At 45.5% G+C, this 23,376-nt stretch overlaps 5 protein-coding genes across 6 annotated transcripts; 4 read left to right on the forward strand and 1 right to left on the reverse strand.

The window, feature by feature from the left end:
• Positions 1–981: 981 nt before the first annotated feature.
• On the forward strand, positions 982–1,945 carry LOC102715065 (oil body-associated protein 2A-like). The gene is made up of 2 exons (XM_006644641.1): positions 982–1,313; positions 1,397–1,945. The coding sequence occupies exons 1-2, from the start codon at positions 1,019–1,021 to the stop codon at positions 1,852–1,854; spliced, it is 753 nt and encodes a 250-aa protein (XP_006644704.1). The 5' UTR covers positions 982–1,018; the 3' UTR covers positions 1,855–1,945.
• Positions 1,946–3,440: 1,495 nt separating this feature from the next.
• LOC102715348 (probable hexosyltransferase MUCI70) lies at positions 3,441–6,243 on the forward strand. 2 transcript variants are annotated; one of them, XM_006644642.2, is made up of 6 exons: positions 3,441–3,755; positions 4,253–4,479; positions 4,614–4,790; positions 4,894–5,049; positions 5,246–5,522; positions 5,656–6,243. In XM_006644642.2, the coding sequence occupies exons 1-6, from the start codon at positions 3,446–3,448 to the stop codon at positions 5,910–5,912; spliced, it is 1,404 nt and encodes a 467-aa protein (XP_006644705.2). In that variant the 5' UTR covers positions 3,441–3,445; the 3' UTR covers positions 5,913–6,243. The 2 variants fall into 2 exon arrangements, with proteins under 2 accessions (XP_006644705.2, XP_015692356.1); XM_015836870.2 differs by having other exon boundaries at positions 3,700–3,755; positions 3,975–4,479.
• A 2,250-nt stretch (positions 6,244–8,493) lies between these two features.
• Positions 8,494–10,913, forward strand: LOC102712221 (50S ribosomal protein L13, chloroplastic). Its single transcript, XM_006646260.2, has 4 exons — positions 8,494–8,821; positions 9,571–9,756; positions 10,004–10,174; positions 10,540–10,913. The coding sequence occupies exons 1-4, from the start codon at positions 8,597–8,599 to the stop codon at positions 10,657–10,659; spliced, it is 702 nt and encodes a 233-aa protein (XP_006646323.2). The 5' UTR covers positions 8,494–8,596; the 3' UTR covers positions 10,660–10,913.
• Positions 10,914–11,636: 723 nt separating this feature from the next.
• On the forward strand, positions 11,637–13,995 carry LOC102715622 (heat stress transcription factor A-4b). Its single transcript, XM_006644643.3, has 2 exons — positions 11,637–12,095; positions 12,661–13,995. The coding sequence occupies exons 1-2, from the start codon at positions 11,880–11,882 to the stop codon at positions 13,765–13,767; spliced, it is 1,323 nt and encodes a 440-aa protein (XP_006644706.1). The 5' UTR covers positions 11,637–11,879; the 3' UTR covers positions 13,768–13,995.
• A 654-nt stretch (positions 13,996–14,649) lies between these two features.
• On the reverse strand, positions 14,650–18,668 carry LOC102715896 (probable alpha,alpha-trehalose-phosphate synthase [UDP-forming] 7). The gene is made up of 3 exons (XM_006644644.2): positions 16,367–18,668; positions 15,605–15,878; positions 14,650–15,345 (listed from the first exon to the last, which is right to left on the reverse strand). The coding sequence occupies exons 1-3, from the start codon at positions 18,436–18,438 to the stop codon at positions 14,959–14,961; spliced, it is 2,733 nt and encodes a 910-aa protein (XP_006644707.1). The 5' UTR covers positions 18,439–18,668; the 3' UTR covers positions 14,650–14,958.
• Positions 18,669–23,376: the final 4,708 nt, after the last annotated feature.

Raw genomic sequence — 23,376 nt, forward strand, 5'->3', positions numbered from 1 at the left:
GAGTTTGGTAAATAGAGAGCAAATACATTGAGATTTGAAGAGGAAAAAAGTAAGACTTCATTTCTGACTTCCAAAATACTTAATTTTTAAGCAATTATTATATTGGAGTTGGATAAAGTAGGAAACCCGTATAGTAAGATTCTAAAAAGATACGAGATAGATACATTGGGTTTAAGAAGTCAGGATCGTTCTAATCTTGATAGTTTTATATAAGTATCTATAGAAGTTTTACAATAAAGCTTTTTTCGACGGTTGGAGTACCATTTTTGCTTAGGGTCATGATTAGTTCCCCAAAACTTTTTTTTTTAAAACATCACATCGAATCTTTAAACACTTAAATAAAACATTAAATATATATAAAGATTGAAACTCATTATATAGTTATGTGAGAAATCGTGAGACGAATCTTTTAGGTCTAATTAGTGCATAATTAGTTCTAAGTGCTACAATAACCAGTATATGCTAATGATGGATTAATTAGACTTAGAAGATTCATCTCGTGGTTTCAGGCGGAATCTAAAATTTATTTATAATTAAACTATATTTAATACTTCAAATACGTTTAATACTTTAAATACGTTTAATATACGTATCGATGTGACCTTCTCCCGAATATTTTTCCAAAGTGCACGGGGCCTGAATGCGTATCGGTGTAGATTTCAGGATTTTTTAATGTCACATGAATTTTCCCAGCAGATTATTAAACTTCATTGAAATCGATCGATTACAATATTCTGAAGTTCCATCGTTGGTAGTGAAGCACAATTTTCATGGAGATGGGTCGTAGTTCGAGTGTCGTAGCCCGCGTGCGCCACCACCTGTCATTGCCCCTGCGTCGCCCAGCTGCCAGTGCCACCTACGCGGCTACTCCGCATGCCGTCTGACACGTCGAGACCACCGTGGCATACGTGTCGTGCAGCATGCGTACCAAATTGACGGCGTCCCGCCCTACAAAAAGCCACCGGAGTGAGCGACGACGGAATCATCGAAAATACTACCAGCAAGTGAGTTCGATCGGATGGCGTCCAGCGACGATAAGCCTCTCCCTACGCCGGCCTCTGGCACCGGCGGCGGCAGCGCCGCGCCGCCGGGGAAGCCGACGACGGTGGAGTCGCTCGTGCTGGACAAGGGCGCGGCGATGCTGCAGTCGCTGCGGCCGGTGAAGCAGATCAAGCGTCACGTGTGCACTTTCGCGCTGTACGCGCACGACCCGCACCGTCAGGTGGAGACCCACCACTTCGTCTCCCGCCTCAACCAGGACGTCCTCCAGTGCGCCGTTTACGACACCGACGACAAGAACGCCCGCCTCATCGGTACAGTACGCTCATCTCTGCATGCTCGATCTGACCAGTCACCACACCTAGAACTAATGGCGTGTATCTGTGTTAATTTGCAGGTGTCGAGTACATCGTGTCGCGGAAGATCTTCGACTCGCTGCCGGCGGAGGAGCAGCGGCTGTGGCACTCGCACGCGCACGAGATCAAGGCGGGGCTGTGGGTGAGCCCGCACGTGCCGGAGACGCTGGAGAAGGCGGAGCTGGAGCAGATGGCGTGCACGTTCGGCAAGTTCTGGTGCACCTGGCAGGTGGACCGCGGCGACCGCCTCCCGCTCGGCGCGCCGGCGCTGATGGTGTCGCCGCAGGACGAGCCCGCGGGGGCCGTGCTCCCGGACCTCGTGCGCAAGCGCGACAACAGGTACGGCTACTCCACGAAGGATCTCCGGGCGGAGAGGGCCAACGTGCAGGTGCCGGCAGGGGCGCGCCCGGGGCAGGCCGACTACTGGCTCTGCCACCGCAAGGGCTTCGCCGTGGACGTCGTGCCGCACGAGATGAAGCGCCACGCGCCGTTCCCGTGACCGTGAGGAAGTACGCCGGCAGAAACGCACGAGTCGTCTACGTGAACGTAGTGTAGAAAAACATACGTGGATCCTTGTATCGTGTGTACCGTGTGTACGGGATGGCGTCGTAACCCGGGGCAGATGTGTAATAAAACGTCTTTTGCATAACAGGATAAGTACATATTACATAGGGGTGAAATGAAAACGGTAGCGGTAATTATCGGCCGACCGGCTAGCGTTTCAAAAGTTTTCGGCCGAACCACACGGAAAGGGAAACGGTAATTACAACGAAAACGGTAAAAAGAAACGAGAACGGCTAAGAGTTTTCTAAGTTTTTCGGCCGAACCGGGAGACGTTAATTACCATATATTTTCGTGGTAATTATCATTTATACAATACGGTAACATAAGAGGATAGAATAACCCCACATCCACAATCTGGGGTCAGAGCCCATCAACTAAATGCACATTGATGTATCTCTAGAATTCGCCGGCTAGTGAACCATCTCGACGATGACACACGGTTTGATGGTGGTCGAGCACTCGAGCAGAGGTGGGAAGCTTTGGGGACTGTAAGCGGTCAAACCATGGGGACACGGTAGTGGTTCTTGATCTGAATGAATTTTCTGATAAAAGCATCCCCAAGAGACTGGCTCTAGCTTAAAATTTTTAGCTATCGTGTAAAAAACACTCTTTGATAAGAGCTATCTAGGCTACCTGCTGGTAACCTATTGGAATTGGAATGGCTAAATTTTTCTTCTCAATAGCTAAATTGACTAGTCGGCTAATTTTTTCTCCTTAATAGCCAAATTGACTAGTCTCTCACTTCATCTTAATAGCTCTGTCACCTCATTTTAATACCTGGCTATCACCTCATCTTAATAACTCTTTCACCTCATTTTAATAGCCAGATTAGGTCCACATGACACGTAGGATGATACCTCGTCTAAACAATTAACTCTTTCACCTCATTTTAATCTCTTTCACCTCATTTTAATAGCCAAAACCTCGTTTTAATAGCCAAACCTGGCTAGGTCTACATGATATGTAGGATGATACCTCGTCTAAACTAATGGGAACGTAAAATGAACTGGTTTACTACTTCATCTGTCAAAAAAACATTATAGTCGCATTTTTCGTATATGCCTATATAAAGTTAGAAAACTATAATGCCCTTTATCTTTTTTAAACACCAACGTATTTATCCCCTAACTTTCCAAATCTTGATACATTTGCCCTTATTATACTAAACTTCAATGCAATTATTACTTAAAAATAAAATCATTGTGATACAAACCAGAGAAGATAAAAGTAAAAAAGAGATAGATGTAGCAGTTGACCTATATATCTGGTTTTACCGTTGAAGAATAAAAAATTGAGACTTTTAGGGTCATAGTTGAGACTTGAGAGACGCAAAATAGATTTTTTTCCCCCCCTATTAGCTATGCATTGTTTAGGGCCTAAGTCAGGCCCAGCAGGCAGCAGACGAGGAGCCATGTGGGCTTAGGCACATGTCCACCACCACAAGCGAGGCCCAGGCCAGCGTAACACGAGTTCGAGCCCAGAGAGTAAATGGCCAACCCACCACTCCCCCACCAACGCTTCCCCCGATGCCGTCGTCGACGATCCGGAGCATCTCCATCACAGTGTCCGACGACGACGCCGCGGCGGGGTTGCCGGCGGCGGCCCCCCGGCGGGCCCGAGCCTCCCGCCGGAAGGCGGCGGCGCGTGGCGTGGGGCAGCGGGCCGTGCTGCTGGTGGCGAGGTGGTGGCCCGTCCTCCTGCTCCTCCCGGCCGTCGCGCTCCTCCTCTTCGAGGCCTCGCGTCTCCGCGCCTCCCCCGGTCCATCCCCGCCAGTATCCAAGTCCAGTCTCGGCCGGCTCGACCCGACCACCCGACTCGTCCATGGCTTGCGGGAGCGTGAGTCCCCCCCTCTCTGTTTCGATCTGCGTGTAGCTGTTCCCAAATTCCTGTAGGTTCCCAACATGATAGATTGCACTGTAGCACTCGACTTTGATGTTAAATTGGTAATGTGGGTGCTGTATTGCATAATGTGCTGAGCTTACGTTGGTAGTCTGGGCTACTGTTTGCACAATTCATTATACATATCGTGTTAGTTGACATTTGTACTCCTTTTAGATCTTGCACATTCAGAGAGCATGAGATCTTTCTTACTTCCTGCACACCAACCGTCTGGAACTTCACTAGTCAAGTGAAATCGCATGTCCAAAGGGAAGTATTCATAACAGATCAGAGAGCAATAGCATTCCAAACAAGTCTACCATCTGGCATTAGTACCTTGTTCTTTTTGTTCATCAAAGCTTCTCTTGGTTTAGCATACACATCATTCTAATTTCGCAATACATTTAAACATTAAGCAATGACTTGGTTATATTTTGTCTGTATGATGTTGGCAGCTTGCTTGAAGTTCCTTAGTCCCAAAGGTATAGAAAATTTGGTATTTCCTGAAGGCACAAGACTTAATTCTGTGGTCAAGAGGATTATATACAAATCTGATGACAATGACTATGATACATACCACTCTGACGCAAACTCAACATATTTGCTGCAACATGCTGAAGCTACCAGGTTCAATCTGTTTACAGGATTTCAGACACTTCCTGACAGAGAGGAGAGCTTCAAGGTGAACATGCACTACATTGCTATTAAAAGCTTCTCTCTGTAAATCTATTTACTTTGTTTCCACTACTTCTCCAGGTGAATGAAACTATTAATCTCTCTGTAAATCTATTTACTTTGTTTCCACTACTTCTCCAGGTGAATGAAACTATTAATGTGCACTGTGGTTTCTACAGTGACAATGGTGGTTTCAAAATTTCTGACATTGACATGAGATATATGAGATCTTGTAAAGTTGTTGTATCTACCTGTGCATTTGGTGGTGGGGATGATCTATATCAGCCTATTGGAATGGTCAATTCTTCAATTGGAAAGGTACCAGGTCATGCAAGATTTTCTGAAGTGCAAACTCTTTGTAAATTATCACATTTGAAGATTTTTTTTCTTTGTTGATTTGAATGGTCTTGTGGTTAAGCAGGTCTGTTATGTTGCTCTCTGGGATGAGGTCACACTATCAACTCAGGAATCTGAAGGAAGAGTAGTCGATGGCAACGGAATGAGAGGAAGGTGGCGCATCATTGTTGTCAGGAGCCTCCCCTTTGTTGATCAGCGGTTAAATGGAAAGATACCAAAGGTAAAACATGGGCTTCTAAAATATGCCTTCGATGCTTGTGTTACTTTTGCCATTGTGGCTCTTGATAGAGAAACATGGCCAGGAACGTAAATTTGCTACTATTGCCATGAGTTTTATGCTTGTCAAGTTTTTTTCTTTTGAAGGATAGTAAAGTGCATTTCTGATAGTAAAATGCATAGCATTTCCTCTTTGGCAGATGTTGAGTCATCGCCTTTTCCCAGAAGCAAGATACTCTATATGGGTGGACTCTAAATACCAATTCCGAAGGGATCCAATAGGAGTGCTTGAAGCACTTCTTTGGAGAACAAATTCTACCTTTGCTATTTCTGAACATGGAGCACGGAGTAACATCTACGACGAGGGTAAAGCTATTGTTCAAAAGCACAAGGCTACTCCAGAAGAAGTTGAGGTTCAGTTAACTCAGTATCGTAAAGATGGGATGCCAGATGCAAAAAGATTACATGGGTTAAAAGGTTAGTGTTTAATTATGAAGAATGGGAAGTAGTGTTGCCTACTTACCCTGCATATATGGAACCTTTTCTGTAAGTTCCATAGCGGATATGTGAAGCACGGTTGATATGATAATATATCTGTTCTATTTTTCAGCTTTAGCTGAAGCTTCAGTCATTGTGAGGGAGCTGGCCCCAGTGACGAACCACTTCATGTGTGCTTGGTTCAATGAAGTTGTTCGATTCACATCTCGAGACCAACTCAGTTTTCCGTATGTCTTGTGGCGTCTAAACATGCCAGGAATCAATATGTTCCCTGTGTGCACTCGGAGGGATCTTGTGAACAGTTTGGGTCACACAAGAAAAGTAAAACCTCTTCTTACACAGACCATTTCAGAGTCTTCTACCACGTAAATGCCATTTCTGGTTCATCTGCTGACAATCAACTAACCACCGTTGATTTATATGGTTATAATCTGCCGCACACCTGGTCCACAGTTTTGTTGTAAATTATTCTTTCATTGTTAGTCAAAATCGTCACGGTCTCTCTGTACAAGGATTTGCACCAGATAGACATTAAGAGGCAACCAATCCGTATCTTGATGGTACCTGTAAAGTTCTCTTTTATTTGGTGCGAAGGAGCAATGTCACCCTTTACTTTTGCTATATATATATGAATGTGTAACATGTGAATTTGTGATGCACCTGTTGCTGGCGATCAATGAGAACGGTCTCATCTGCTGTCCTTTGCACCCCCAGGAAAGACGTCTTAGTCTTTCGCTTATGCGCTTATGCTTATGAGCTGAAATTTAAACTTTTAACCATAAATTTAAATTTAAAGTTGATTCTGAAGTTTTTGCACTGAAGGTTATTTTCAGCCATGGCTTTAAGACCGCTAAGAATAAATATATAAAATTGTTATTTATAAATTGTTTTTTATTTATAAATACGTATTTTTTCATAAAATATATGAACAATCACCCTGGTACTCGTCGTCAGAAATCTGGAGCCTAATTTTGGTCACCTGTAGTGCTGTGTGTGTGGTTGGAGAGTTAAAAAAACTGAATTTGCACGCATTTTTCTCTAGCCGGTACTGTTACCCTGTAATCACAGTAACAGACATGTTTCTCCGAAAAAACGACGAGCGGTTGATTTTATCCTGGTGTTTGGAGAAAGTCCACCAAAGTACCTGAACTCAAAGTACCTGCACTTAAAAGGCGAGTCTGGTTTTATTTTCCATTAACCGAAATACTAAAAATATGTACACCTAGACTCGTATAATCTATCTAAAAAGATCCATCGGCAATATTGACTTAGTATTTGATATGTTTTCTTGATGTGACATCCGGTGGGTCCCACATGTTGAGTTTTTTTATTTCTCTTCCCTTCTCTTCCTTCTTCTCCTTTCTCTTCTTTCTCTTTTCTCTGCTTCTCTCCTGTCCTGGGGCTAGGGCGGCCAGTGGCGGTGGGCGGGCAGCGACGAGGGTTGGGGGAGGGGGAGGGGGGGTGGACGGCGGGTAGTGGGCATTGGGCGGGGGCCGGTGGGATGGGCATGGTCGGCGTCGTCGTGTGGCGTGGTCGACGTCGTCGTCGGGCGGCGGAATGGGCACGGTCGGCGTCATCGTCGGGTTGGTGACTGGAGCGCGGTCGGCATCATCATCGGGCTGGTGATGAGGACCTTGCCCTCGCGGGACAGCCTGGCTACCTCGTCATCGTCGTCCGTCGCTAGGGGTGGACAAAAAACTTGGGCACGTGAGCTCAGCTCGGGCTTGGCTCGAGCTCACGATGCTCGGCTCGGCTCGAAAACTAAACGAGCCAAGCCCAAGCTAGCTCCATAGCTCATTTGCAAATCAAGCGAGCCCAAGCTGCTTGCAAGCCGCTCGGTAGGCTTGTTGAGCTGTGGAAAAACTGCCTTGGCCATTAAGAAGTTGTCTGGCCCATGAGAAATAGAAAAACACTAACCTATTATACGCTCGCATAACAGAAACGCTCCTCCTCTTTCTGGCTTCTCACATGGCTATGCTGCCCTCATACTGAGACCGAGACAGCGAGTACGATTGGGCGGCGAGAGAAGTTGTCGGCCACCGCGGCACCACCTCCCTCCTTGTGTGGCTACGCCGGCTTCGGCCTCCCTCTCGAGTGTCGCTCGATCTTGACGCCCCTGTGCCACCGGCATCCCTGCCCAAGCCAACTCGAGCTTTGAAACAAGCCAAGCCAGGGTGCTTTTTTTTGCTCGTTTTCTTTATCAAGCCAAACCAAGCCGAGCCTATCTTTGACCAAGCTTTCACGAGCCGAGCTGAGCCTGCTTGGCTCGGCTAGGCTCGCTTTCACCCTTATCTGCTGCCTCCCTCGTCCTCCACGGTGCCAACGATAGCAACTCCTTCCTCTTCCGTCCCATCCTTGCCTTGGATCTCCTCTCCTCTCCTCTAAATGGAGTTTTGCTTCGCCTTTGTGAGAGCGAGAGAGGGGGAAGGGATGAGACTATAGGAGAAGATGAGGTTAGGGCATGCCTTGCCTGACCAACGCCAACGCCTTTGTCACCCTGTCCGGCCAACACCATCGGCGTCACCGCCCTAGCCCAGACAACCAACTGTCGCTGGAGGGAGGTCATAAAAGGAAAGAAAAGAAGAAGAGAAATGAAAAAAGAGAGAAGGAAATAGGGAAAAAATAAAAAGAGATGTGACTTACACTTGGGTCCCACATTTTTTATTTTCTCCTTGCTGACTAGGATGTCACATCAGCAAAACCACCCTGTACTTCCTTTGGAACTAATCTGTAAGGTTTTGAACACTTTAGAGGCTAAAATTTCTAGTATTGACGTTTAGGGATGTTTCGCATACTTGACATAAAGTTGAAGGACAGCAAGTAAACTTATTCCCTGGTGTTTTGATGCAAACGCTGGCTGTTCAGCCCACATAAGAGAAAGGCCCATTTCTTCCTTTTCTCCCCTATTCTGGTTCCCTCCCCCTATCTATCTATCCCCTTCTTATCCACTCCACCTCGCCTTCCCGGAACGAAATGGCAGTGGCGTCCCACTGAGGACTGAGCCAGCCAGACTCCACCGCCGCAGCGTTTTTCCCCGTCGCGCCGCCGTCGCAATGGCTACGGCCATAGCAGCCTCCGCGTTCCCCTCCTCCGCCTTCGCCGGCAACAGGGCGCTCCCCCGCCAGCGACGAGCGGCGAGGCCCGCGCCCCGCCGCGCCGCCGCGGGAGGCCTGTCGGTGCGGTGCGAGCAGAGCGAGAAGCAGAAGAGGCAGCCGCTCTCCGCGCTCGTCCCCCGCGAGCAGCGATTCATGTTCGAAGGCGATGAGCTCTGCGGCCCTGTACGAACCCTGGCCTCTTTCTCAGTGACTTCCAGTTCAGAAAATGAATAGTAATGCTACATTTCCTTGGAAGTGTAGAGTCAGTGAAGGGAAATTTACCATGGTTTAGGAATTAGGACTGCCACTTATACAGGAAAGCTTCAAGAATAGTTCTTAGGCGTTGTTCTCTCCATTCTTTTATAAATTAGTAAGCTCCATCTTGGTCTATCTGGTCAAATCCTTTCTTTACATTGATAATGTTAGCAAAAATGCAGTATTTGCATGCTACTATATGGTATAGAGCATCATCTTTAAAGCTAGCTATTCGTAATTTATCTTAAATGGGCTATGTGCATCTTTGACGCAGCAGCTAGGTTATCCATTATCTAAAAATTCGTTGTTAAAGAGGATTCCATAAAAATGGGCCGAAAATAGTTTGAAAAGAACCTTTAATGTAAAACTCACTCTCTCACACACACAACACATACACACACACCAAAAAACAAAGAACAAAGGGCACTGGTTTCATGAAAATTACATTTGCCGTTCAAAATATGTCACTAACATCATGTTGTAAAACTCAATAATGTTTGCCTCTACATGCCTTCCATATTTTTCATCTCTGTCGATGTTTAGGCACGTGAAGTGCAAACTCGGTATGGATACTGTTCTTCTGCTCTACTGTTGCATTAGGACCGTGGCCTGTTCATTCTTTCTTTTCTGTGTATCCTGTTCTGCATAGTGATCAGGCCAAGAAATTTATATTGCAGGACATATGGAACACAACATGGTACCCTAAGGCTGCAGATCATGTAACTACTGAGAAGACATGGTACGTTGTTGATGCAACTGACAAGATCCTAGGTAGGCTCGCATCCACCATTGCAGTACATATCAGAGGAAAGAATGAGGCCACATACACCCCCAGTGTGGACATGGGGGCTTTTGTTGTTGTGGTATGTATGTTTCTTCAAATTCATTTATAAATTATAGTAGTGGACACAATAGGACCCCACTGTAGTAATATGCACTATGAGGTACCTGGAAGGGGAGATCCACCTGAAGGCATCTTGAAGCCAATTTCATGCATATCTATGTATGTTACTGTGTGTTTTTTATACTGATGCATCTCTGAAGAGCAATTGCTATGCAAATACTATTGTAAGTTCCTGAGCTACCATGCTTAACTCTATGTTCACATAGGTAAATGCAGAGAAGGTTGCTGTTTCTGGTAAAAAGCGGACACAGAAGCTCTACAGGAGGCACTCTGGACGGCCTGGTGGAATGAAAGAAGAAACTTTTGATCAGCTTCAGAAAAGGATACCGGAGAGAATTATTGAACATGCAGTACGTGGCATGCTTCCCAAAGGCAGGGTAAGACATCATCTCTTAGGACTCAATAATAGTTGGTTTTGTCAAGTGTTTTTGACCTTAAGTCGATCTAAGCCCTAACTTGGTATACATATGCTTTTATCCTTATTTTGGTCAATTTCTAGTGCGTATCAGAGATGGGTATCCTTGTTCTGCTCCTTGTACTTGTGTATAATGTTATTTACCCAATCCATGAAAAATATTTGCTTTAGTTGAATTGCTGAGATGGATGGCATCAGCTAACATAGTACTGGATGTATTCTCCAAAAACTTTTCTAAAGCCTTTTACTGTTTCTACTTCTCATGTTAAGTGTTGGTGACACGCTGACTCATGTCATCTGGCCAACCATGTGGCATGCTCTATGCAGCTGGGAAGAAGACTGTTTACCCACCTCAAGGTGTACAAGGGACCAGGACATCCCCACGAGGCTCAAAAACCTGTTCCACTGCCTATCGCGGATAAAAGAATACAAAAGACTGATAAGTAGAGAATTGCCGTGGAGATTCAGATGGATACAACAACCCCACGTAAATTCCTCCCCACAGGATTTTATCCAATCTTAGGGATCTGATGCATCTGTCTGTATGGGGAACGGAGTGTACATTTTTATTTTTATTTTTGTAATTTACTTATTCCGAATGTTTGGTCTTTCTTCGCCATAGTTCTTCCTGATTGCATATCATGTACTTACTGTACGATTTGAAGCAATCTAATATTTCCATATTCAATTGAGTAGTGCAATTTTGACCTGGTGAGATGAGCTTTATGTGTCACTATTTGGTGGTCAAAGTGTTCTCTTTTTATCATTTTTTTGCAGTGGGCATCAGGTGTTTCTACCTGAACACCTTTCCTAATACCAGGTGTAGATCTGTCAATTCCAGTGTTTGTCTTCCATACTGCGAAAAGCACGCACACAGTACGAATCATGTGTTCAATGAGTAAAGTCTTGTTTAGCTAGTGAAAGAAAATTTTTAATTTTTAAGCGTTATCTCGGACGACGTTTGATCAGACGTTGAAAGTGGTTTTCATCAGACGTTGAAAGTGGTTTTCAGACATGAATGAAAAAAACGAATTTTATAGCTTATGTAGAAACTGCGGAATAAATCTTTTAAGTCTAATTAATTCATCATTAATATATTTGAGTTATTATAACACTTATGATTAATTATGTACTAACTGAGCGTAAAAATTTGTCGTAGGAGCATGAGCATTGAATAAGCGGCCGGGTGAGACGAGATCCCGAGTGCCCAGGTCGTCGCCTGACTCGCCTCTATAGACTCCGTGCGATGGGATTCTTGAGAACGCGTCACTGCTTACCTAACCCAACACACACCCCAATCACCCAACCAAACCGCGCGCGCCGCACCGGACGTCGTCCGGTCGCTCGCCCGTCGCGACCCCACCTGAGCAGCTGAGCGGAGAGCTCCTCCCGCCAGTTGCCCTCCAGTACCATCCTCTCCCACACGGCGCTTCGCCTCGTCTACACGCAGCCAACCCGTGCTGGTCTCGTAATCTTCTCGCCTTCTGGAAAATTCCGCCAATCCGAGACGGATTTTTTTCCTCCCAACCAACCAGCCAACCAAACCCCACGGCCGAGCCGCCCCCCGGGGGGAAGCCCCCAACCCTAGCACCCGGATCACCGGCCGGCCATGCGCTGGGCCTGATCCGGCGCCGCCGCCCGGGGAGGAGGAGGAGGAGCTGTCGGTGATGATGGAGGGGGCCGGCGGGGGCGGGTCGCTGCCGCCGTTCCTGAGCAAGACGTACGAGATGGTGGACGACCCGTCGACGGACGCGGTGGTGGCATGGACGTCCGCCGGCACGAGCTTCGTCGTCGCCAACCAGCCCGAGTTCTGCCGGGATCTGCTCCCCAAGTACTTCAAGCACAACAACTTCTCCAGCTTCGTGCGGCAGCTCAACACCTATGTAAGGGCGATCGTCTTATAACCTTCCTCATGCGACTTTCTGTATGCCGCTGATGCTGAATTGGGGCTTGGTTTTAATGCGCGGTGCTCTCACTTGTCAGTAGGAACGCGGATTTGTTAGAATTGGGCGAGTCCTTTGCAATAACAACTGCTATTTAGGTTTAGGATTTATTGGTCACGGTCCATAATAGTTTACGGTATTTTGTTGATCTCTACTATGTCAAATTGTGCTCATTATGAAACCTAAGACACAGCACTTGAACCAAGGTCAACTCTTGTTCTAGCAAGAAAAATCAACTAGCTTACAGCAATGTTTATTGTCTTCTGGATCCGGTTGAATTGTGCAAATAGTTGGCATTAAAATGTTCGGTAATGGTGAGTGAGGTTGAAATAAATGTGCATGTCAAATCTCCAAACTGGTTTTAAAATTGAAGTTATCTGGTACAGTTCATTCCTTTTGGTGGCAGTGCATGAATTTCTTGAGCCTGGATCGTGTCATGATTTTTTTCCCTTCTGGTGCTTGAGTGATGCTATATTAATGAGGATCCCCTTCTGTTCTCATTTAGGGTTTTAGGAAAGTAGATCCAGAGCAATGGGAATTTGCAAATGAGGATTTCATAAGAGGACAGCGGCACCGGTTGAAAAATATACATAGGCGCAAACCTATATTCAGCCATTCATCACACACCCAGGGCGTTGGACCATTAACAGAGAATGAAAGGAGGGACTATGAGGACGAAATCGAGAGGCTCAAGTGCGATAATGCGGCACTGTCCTCAGAACTTCAACAGAATACATTGAAGAAACTCAATATGGAGAAACGGATGCAGACTTTGGAAGAGAAGCTATTTGTTGTTGAAGATCAGCAAAGGAATCTGATATCTTACGTCAGAGAGATTGTAAAGGCCCCAGGATTTCTTTCTAGCTTTGTGCAGCAACAAGATAATCACAGGAAGAAGAGGAGACTGCCAATACCTATATCCTTCCATGAGGATGCAAATACTCAGGAGAATCCGATCATGCCTTGTGACTTGACCAACTCACCTGCTCAGGCATTTTACAGAGAATCATTTGACAAGATGGAATCATCCTTGAATTCATTAGAGAATTTCCTTCGAGAAGCGAGTGAAGAATTTGGTAATGATATTTCATATGATGATGGTGCTGCTGCAGGCCCTTCTTCGACAGTCGTTCTCACAGAGATCCATTCACCTGGTGAAAGTGATCCTCGTGTGTCATCACCTCCAACAAAGATGCGTACTTCAGCTGGTGCAGTAGATTCGCACTCCTCTCATGATGTAGCAGAGTCCACCAGCTGTGCAGAAAGTCCTCTTCCTCAAATGCATTCTCGTGTAGATACGAGAGCAAAGGTTTCTGAAATAGATGTTAATTCAGAGCCTGCTGTTACAGAAACTGGCCCATCAAGAGATCAACCTGCTGAGGGCCCTCCTGCTGTCACACCTGGTGCAAACGATGGCTTTTGGCAGCAGTTTCTTACCGAGCAGCCTGGGTCATCAGATGCACATCAGGAGGCCCAATCAGAACGGCGGGATGGAGGAAATAAAGTGGATGTGATGAAATCAGGCGATCGACAACATTTTTGGTGGGGCAAAAAGAACGTTGAGCAGATAACAGAAAAACTTGGACATCTCACCTCAACGGAGAAAACCTGACAGCATTTTTTCTCTTTTTGTAGATGAAAAACTATTAATTCAGGAACATTGACATTGGTGCCTTCCTCAGTGAGAAATGTTGACTAACATCTATTTCGCAATGTACCATACATTTTCCATCGTGTACCGTAATGTATCATAGCGCCATACATTCACCTCTGGTCCAATGACACTTCTGATACTATTTTGCATGATTTCTGACATTTTTCAAGTTTGGTTAATGTTACAGATTTTGATCGTTTTGCTACAATGCCCTGTTCAAGTTTGGTTAACGTTTGGTTAAAGTCTATATTTTTCACTCTCCATAATATATATTTGACTCACTGCTTTCTACGTATGGTGCAACTACGGTAAATCCTTTTTTTTTTCCCTATGTTTGTCCTTCAGCTGCTTTCTGACAACCACAAATGCATCATGCATGCGAGCCTACAGCACAAGCACCCTGATGCCTTGTGCTATATACGGCATGTGCTCAGATTGTGCCATTGTAGGTTTAATTTCGTAGGTAAATCGGAGCTAATTTCAAGGCTTTTTGAGGAAAGATCTTTTAAGATGGCTTTCACATGGTCTGAAAGGTTAATTAAAGTGATCCTGTAAGTTTGCCTAATCTGAAGAGCAATTTTACAAATTTTACAGTTCTTGAGGAGAAGTACTAAAATTTTTAGTGTAAAATTTAATACCTCTTAATATCTAAAATACTAAAAGGTACCAAGTTTACCTTAAAAAAAATACCTCCTAGTAACTTAAGTACTCTAAAATTACTTTAATCTGAAAAGCTGAAACGTACACAAACACTGCCATCAGAACTCTGGTGCTACGAATGGACCTACACAAACAGTGTCATCAGGACTTCTGCATACCCACATTACATGCGAGGATCGAGGCAGTAGAATTTCATCTTGTATGTCCTTTTTAGAAAAGCGTTGCACAGCACGGGTTCAGTATAAGCCTTTTCCGAACAGAGCAACAATAAAGCGCAAACTACGGAGGCCTGGAGCAACGTTATCGGAGTAACGAAAGCCAAAAGGAGGCCATCAACAACCAGCACAAACTTCACCATTCACATTTGCTACGACCTCAATTCAAAAAAGAATGCACCTGATAACGCGTTACGCGTTAATTAAGGATCACAAGCTGTGGGTACATACGGCTGAATCAATCATGATAATCTGCAGATGTAAGCAACCTTGACTAGGATCCCCCGATCAGTCTATCATCACTGGACGTGTGTTCATCATAGATATCAACTGAATCGTCAGACACAGCCAGTTCATCAAACTCATCGGCTAGCTCGGCCTCCGGTTCTGCTTCAGTAGCATCTGCCAGTGCGCTCAGCATGGTGACCACATCGAACGTATCATCCAGGTAAAATTTCGCCTTGCTTGGTTTTTGTCCCACAGTGCATGCAAACAATGATGTGTTTGGAGCAACCATACCCTTTTTAATAGTGCCAGCAATATTCTCAAACATGTCCTCATCCGACCTGTCATCACCAATGCACAATACAAAATCGGCCTGCTTTCCTCTCTCCTTCATTGAGATGAGTATCTTCTCAGCTACTACTCCCTTGCTTACTCCCTGCAGCATGAACATAACAAAAACAAAAGGCATAAATATTCGGTATGCAGAAGAACTTATCGGAGACAGAAATGAAGACACAGTAGTCGAACATCTTTAGTTTATGGACAAATGAAAATATAACATAAAATGTGCCACCAAGGCTCTAAAGTAGAGATGATAAACTATCACTGAAACAGGAAAATTATTCGGAGAAAGATATTTGGTGGTAAAAAAACCCTTGAGAAAAGCATTTGAAAAATAAAAAAGATGATCCAACCTGTGGTTTGACTTCAACAATGAACTGGCCACTTTTGACAGAAACTGGCTCATTTGCTAGTACACTTTCCAGATGATCAAGTAACTCCTTTGCCTGGGAGGACCCAAATCCTGGGTCAGCATCCTGGTGATGCCACACCAAAGCGCTTTCCTTGGGATCAATGTAAGATCCATCAGTTGCTTCTGTGTACAAATTCATCACTGGCTTGGCCATTTCCATCCACCCGAAGTCCGAGACCTGGATACATGTTTGCCACTCTTCATCTCTAGTCCACCTGCACATGATAAGACAGCACATTTTATTGTTCTGTATTACTGAGACAACTAAAAATTTTCATGCCCATTGAGCTCCTCAAGTTGAGCTGGAACAATGATTTGGTATTCCAAGATGAGGACACTACCAAGACAATATTGAACAAACAGAATAAAAAAAATACCAGGTACAACCACACTTCTCATAGAGTCCATAGTAATAAGGGTGTATTCTCATCTTTTCTTGTATTCTACGGCTCTCTCAATTTAAGGAATAAAATTCCATGATTGTTTCAGTTTGACCGGTTCCTCCAAGAACCAAGCAATTTAATCTTTCTAAGTATACTAAGTTCAGTGAATGGTAGTGACTAATGATCAAACTAGCATAAACAGCATTACTTTCAAGATCGGACCATAAATTGCATTGTTTATCCTTGCACATCATCATGCTAGTAAGAAACAACTACTCTCGTTCGCATCATTTTCAGATGAGGAGAAGAAAATGTCATACCTTAAGAAGTAACCATGCTCTGCGGCAATGCCCAATTCTGGACATGAGGAAAACCATTCTCCCAATTTGTCCCTCCGTCTCCCACTGACAAGAAAAACTTTGTTCCTACTATCTGAGCACAGGGTATTGATAATCCTCAAAACTTCGATGCTAGGTGTCCTGCTGATGGAAGTCTGTGGCACCAGCGTTCCATCGTAATCAAGAAATATAGCTCTACTCTTTGACCGCTCATAAGCCATAACAATTGAATCCATGTTAAGCTTTGTGAAATGAGGATCTAAAGCCACCACCCTGAAACCAAACCCCAATCCGATGCCCCAACATGTCCTCCTGAAGTGGTCCTTGCAAGCCCTCTCTAAATCTTGAATGAAACTTTTTGACCAATAAGCAACATCATGGGTGCTGACATAACGGTAATGCTTCTCATGCCTTAGGTGTTTTTCCTGCTCTGACATTGATATGGCCTCATTCAGTGCCTCTGCGGTTGCCTCTATATTCCATGGGTTAACCCGAATAGCACCACTCAGAGATGGTGAGCACCCAATGAATTCTGATACCACCAGCATGCTCTTCTTCAGTCCATTCACTTCTGGTGTGGAATCAGACCCCTGCCTACAGACAATATATTCATATGGCGTCAAGTTCATCCCATCCCTCACTGCAGTCACCACCACACATTCTGCTATTGTGTAGTAAGCAATCTTCTCTACACTTGACACATCACGGTCAATGAAGACAACAGGGTTGTATCCTGACTGGCCAAACTCTCCATTAATCCTCTTGCAGCTCTCATGAATCTCTGCCTGGATGGCTTCCAGATCCTTACCCTTTCCACGGGCTGGATTAGCAATTTGCACCAACACTGCCCGCCCCTGCCACTTGGGATGTGTCCTCAACAAATTCTCAAACGCAAGAAGCTTCAAGTTGATCCCCTTGAAGATATCCATATCATCCACACCGAGCAACACAGTCTTCCCCTCAAACTGCTGCTGCAGCTCAGAGACCCTCCACTCCCTGTCGGGCAAGCTCAGAACCGTCTGCAGTTGACCCATATGAACTCCCACCGGCATGATTTTGATCCCAACAGTCCGCCCAAAGTAATCCAGCCCAATGTATCCACGCTTCGACTGGTATTCGATTCCCAGCATCCTACTACAGCAAGAGAGGAAATGTCTGGCGTAGTCGAAAGTGTGGAATCCAATAAGGTCACAATTGAGCAGCGCCTTTAAGATCTCCTCGCGAACAGGGAGGGTCCGGTAGATCTCCGACGAGGGGAATGGGCTGTGGAGGAAGAAACCGATGCGCAGGCGGTTGAAGCGTCGACGAAGGAAGGTGGGTAGCGCCATGAGATGGTAGTCATGAACCCATACGTAGTCATCCTCTGGGTTGATGATCTCCACGACTTTCTCAAAGAAAAACTTGTTCGCGAGCACGTAGGCCTCCCACGCGCCGCGGTCGAAGCGGCCACTGCCGAACGAGGATGCGGAGGAGGAGGAGCTCGGGGACGCGGAGGAAGAGAAGGGGAGCATGTAGTGGAACAGAGGCCATAGATGGCGCTTGCAGAACCGGTGGTAAAAGCGTTCGCTGAGGAGGTCGGGTAGGAATACCGGGGCACAGCGGAAGCGATCCAGTAGCGCCTGAGAGACTTCATCCTGTTCGGCGACGGGCACGTCGGCGCGGAGGGAACCGACGAAGAGCACCTCCATCTCATCGGGGATGCCATCCCGGAGCTGGAGGAGCAGCGAGTCATCGTCCCAGGAGAAGGACCACCCCCGGCCGTCGGGACGGCGGCGTGCGACGATGGGCAGCTGGTTGGATACCACTATGACTCGATCTCCCGCCACCGACGAGGGCACGTCGGAGGCGATGCTGTTCGTCGCCGCGGGCTCCGAGTCCTCCTCCCCGTCCAGCTCTGACAGCGTCCCGGGCACCGTCATCACCCGCGACATCCGCTTCAGCCCGAACGACCCCGACCGCCGCCTTCCCCCGCCGCCTCCGCCGGCTCCCGGGCCCAGCGCCGCGAAGTTGCCCTCCGCGAGATCGAGAAGGTTGGTGTACGACCGCGACATCATGGCTGAAACAAACCACCGCAAACCCTTCCCTCTCGATCGGAGCCCCCCTAGCACCCCCGTTCGATCCGAGGACGAAATGGAGGATTTTACCAAACCCTACCCTAGGGGAGGAGGAGTTGGTGTCCGCTTTGATCTGATCTGAGAGAGACGGCCGGCGAGACGAAGGCGAGCCAGATAGAGAGAGAGGTGGTGGGTTTTCGAGCCCTCGAATCGAAATGGGAAATGCGACTGGAGGCGAGAGGTTTCCGGACACCGCCCGTATATTCTCCGGGGCTGGGCTCCGCGGCGCGCGACGGCTCTCGTGGACGCTGCCTACTGTCTCGGATGGGCCCCGACCTGTCGGTGTGCGCGGGCCTTGGTGGACCGGATCCATGGGCGGCGAGGACTCGTCTGGCAAAGAGGATAAGGTTGCGCCTGAGGTCGCGCTTGCCCCCCCCCCCCTCCTCCTATGCCAGCTGGCGTCACGCGTCCCCCCACCTTCTTCTGTGGGGCCCGCACAACGGACGGCTCGGATGAGGGTTCTTCTCCGGCTGCGCCGGCTGGATGGACGGCCAGGATTCGACCGCTGCGTGGGGGTGGGGCCATCGGTTGTTCTGAAAACAGTTGGGAATTCATGCTGTTCCGGGGGTTCATTTGGATGTTTCTCTCGTCTTCTCGCCGTGTCAGGTGCACTGTGTGCCACGTGGCCGAACGACGTCTGACGTCAGGTCTGACGCCCGGGAAATGACTTCGTTTGGCGCGTGGGGGGACTCGTCAGAGACGGCACGGGAATAACAAGAGCTTTGATTAGGTAGATACACCCTTTAATTTATACATATTTTTTCACCGAGATTTATTTGTAAATTAATGTAATTAATGTTTAGGTCTACGTGTTTAAATTTATTATTATTTATAAAAGTCTAGTTACGGCTAGAAAGATGTGTTATGAAATGGAAGAAGGAATTAGCTATTAGGAACTTCAAAATAAATTTACAAGTGCGTGTGTTCGGAGGGTGTGCATTGTGAGCGTTTGCGTTGTACTATATTTAAAAAAATAGATTTATAAGAAAATTACATATGTTTCTTTAGAAAATTACACTGTCGATGTTAATTTGGGGATGCCAACTAAAACCGAAATTATAATCGAGCGTATCAACAAAATCAAAATCTTCTAATACAAAGTAATATACTGTAGTTCTGTTTTTTATCAGTAGTGCCGAATACCGAGAAATAATTTAAGGTAGTTACCGTAGCTAAATACACATTCGGTTTTCTTGTTTTTACCTGGTATTTTCTGAGTACAACTCTACTATCTAACAGGAGATGTAAGACAATATTTTATACAAGAGAACCCTACATTTACATCGAGATAAATCTCAGATCCGTCTTATCTTATCCATATCCATAGTTGTTTATGTCTTCTACATGATACCCCATATATCTATCATCCATACGTACCATTTCATTTAGCACTTTAAAATAAGGATATACAAAAATTTAAAATGTCTCCCAACCTCCAGTTCCCGACAGTGCCTAATACTCCATTTCAAATACGGACACCTATTCCAACTCTCAAAGCAGTAGCAGTATTAAAAATTGAACATGTTTATCTTGTAGTTTATCTTATGTTTATAAGTTAAAATTTTAATTTTTATCCTTAAATTTAGAGTTGATTTTAGGATTTTTTTCACCGTAATTTATTTTTCAGTCTTATTTTTATATCATTAATAGCATATATATATATATATAAGTTTTATTCCAAATTAATTTTCGTTTCAAAAATGACGCCAAACAACAACCCCTGAACTGATCTCTATGAAATTTTGATGCTTTTTGTGTTTCTGACAGGGTCTTTACGATAACGAAATACTACAATGTTACTCTAATCTCCGGTATTTAGATATTTTCGCTGATCTTACCCAGTGTGGAACTTTCGATTGAAGAGTTTGCACTGTAGATGAACTTGACTGTATAGTAGTACAGACGCATGGATTGGATTGTGTGAAAATGAGGCAAATGTCTCGTACGTTCAGGCCCCGTTTAGTTCCTAAAAATTTTCTTTCAAAAACATCGCATCGAATTTTTAGATATCTAAATAGAGCATTAAACATATATAAAACGAAAAATTAATTACGCAGTTATGTGAGAAATCGTGAGACGAATCTTTTGAGCCTAATTAGTCTATGATTAGCCATAAGTGCTACAATAAACAACATCCGCTAATGACAGATTAATTAGGCTCAAAAGATTGGTTTCGTGGTTTTTACATGAGCCGTGAAATTCGTTTTTTCATTCGTGTCTAAAAACCTCTTCTGATATCCGATCAAAACGTCTAATGTGACACCCAAAAATTTTCGTTTCCTTAGCTAAACACCCCCTCTGGTTTTGAGCCCAAATCGTATCTTCACAAGACGAAATTGTACACTTCGTTCGCACGTCTTACTCATTTAGATTTCTTACGGATGACAAAAGGCTTGTCAGATTCTGTAAACCGTAAAGCCAGTGCACCCCTCGTCCACAACCAACAAGCGGCAACTAGCTGTTTTTTAACAAGTTGGAGGTTGTCTTTTGTCTTCATACCTGAACAGTACTATCTACAACAGTATATCCAAGTGGTCGTCCTAAAACAAGCGCTAGCGGTTAACGAATAGGCAATCAATCCAAGCAATGCTACATTTTAGCGATAGGTATTCAATCTATATTTTAAAATAGATAGTATCATTGTTTTTTTACGCAATTGATATTTTTTAAAAAAACTCAGAAAGTAGTATTATTTAGTCTATTATGATTATATTTATTATTAAATATATTTTTATTTATATATTTGAATAAATATTTAAATAAGATATACGACTAAACATGTGTTTACAATATTGTCTCTTTAAATAAGGAGGTGGGTACTTTCCTATAATAGGAACCAAATACCATTGGTATCAAGAGGACCCGTTCACTTGGGAGCAAATTTTATATGGAGTAATAGATATAGATGTCATGTCTAATTTTATCCATATAAGTAATTACTTCCTCCGAATTTTTTATTTGGCGCCGTTGACTTTTTATCTATGTTTGATCATCCATCTTATTCAAAAAAATATAATTATTAACTATTTTGTTATGATTTAATTTATTACTAAAGTAACTTTAAGTATGATTTATAGTTTTTATATAAAAAATTAATAAGATGAAGGGTCAAACATATAAAAAGTCAACAGCGTCAAAAAAATTAGAGGGAGTACTAATTAAAATGTGTGGCATACAACACATTATCTCAACGCTATATCTATTACACAATAATTAGCTAATCAATATTTTATCTTTCTCTCAAAGAGATTGTGTGTATGCTACTGTTTGCACGAGGAATGATTCATTCCCTCTTCTTTTTTTCTTTTTCACATTAATGTTTAATATTATATGATGTATCAGGGGCTGTTTAGTTCCAAAAAATTTTTATCTAAAAACATCACATCGAATCTTTGATACCTAAATAGACTATTAAACATAGATAAAACGGAAAACTAATTGCACAGTTATGTGAGAAATCGTGAGACGAATCTTTTGAGCCTAATTAGTACATGATTAGCCATAAGTGCTATAGTACCCACATGTGCTAATGACAGATTAATTAGGCTGAAAAGATTCGTCTCTCGATTTAAATGCCAGCCCGTGAAATTCATTTTTTATTCATATCCGAAAACACATTCCGACATTCAGTCAAACGTCACATACAAAAATTTTTATTTCCCCGACTGAACACCCCTTAGGATTCATGTTAAAAGCGGGGAATTTAACTATTTGCCGCTATAAGAAATGGCATCTCTTCAAATGTCATCTTTAGAATTGTCCTTACACAATTGCCATCGTGGAGAGAAACGCTCTTAACTATTTGCCATTTCTGCCTCTGTGGCATGCCAACTCACTTTGCCACGTGGACGAGCGTGTGCAATATCTATTTTACCCCTTATGGGCCCCGTAAGTCAGTGACTTACCTCATCTCTCCATTATTTCTCCTCCATCACCGACGAACTCTTCCCGTTAATGTCATCGTGGACGCCGGTGAGGCCTAGCGTCGACGACGCCCCTCCCTCCACGTCGTCGGATCTGCCGCCCAGCTCTAGGGAAGCGCTGACGACGCCCCTCCACGCATGTCGCCCGCCGCCCGGCGTCGGCGAGGCCCCTCCTCCCACGCCGCCGGATCCATCGCCTCGCGCCCGCGACGCCCCTCCCCCCACGCCGTCGGATCCGCCGCCCAGCTCTAGCGAAGCGCCCACCGCCCGGTGCCGGCGAGGCCCCTCCGCTCACCTCGCGCCCGCGACGCCCCTCCCCCACGCCGCTGGATCCACCGCCTAGTGCCGACGAAGCGTCGACGACACCCTCCGCCCACGCTGCTGGATCCACCGCCCGGCGCCGACGAGGCCTCTCCGACCATGCCGTCGGATCCACCGCCTCACGCCGGCGACGCCCCTCCCCCACGCCGCTGGATCCACCGTCCACGCCGCTGGATGCGCACCTCGTGCCAACGACGCCCCTTCCCCATGCCGCTCAATCCGCCGCCCTTCGCCCGCGAAGCGCCGACGACATCCTCCGCCCACGTCGTCGGATCTGCTGCTGACCTTGCTGAGCTCCTCCTCTCATAGTGCCACGGTGGCATGCCACAAAGGCAGAAATTGCAAATAGTTAAGAGCGTTTCTCTCTCTGATGGTAATTATGTAAGGAATAGCACTTGAAGAGATGTCATTTCTTATAGTGACAAATAGTTAAATTCTCCGTTAAAAGCATCTTGCTCGCTCTGACCCGCACGGTCGTCGCCGGACGCCGCTCGCCCGCTCCCCAACCCCAAGCTGCCGTCGTCGTGTTGACCAGGGAGAGGAGCCCCCGGAAAGTCGGCACACGGTTGGCTGGGCAGCGAACAGTTGCGCCACGTGCATGGCACCTTGACGCCCCGCCCGCCCGCCCAGGCGT

This window comes from Oryza brachyantha, chromosome 1 (genome assembly GCF_000231095.2).
Source record: "Oryza brachyantha chromosome 1, ObraRS2, whole genome shotgun sequence".
Taxonomy (NCBI): Eukaryota; Viridiplantae; Streptophyta; class Magnoliopsida; order Poales; family Poaceae; genus Oryza; species Oryza brachyantha.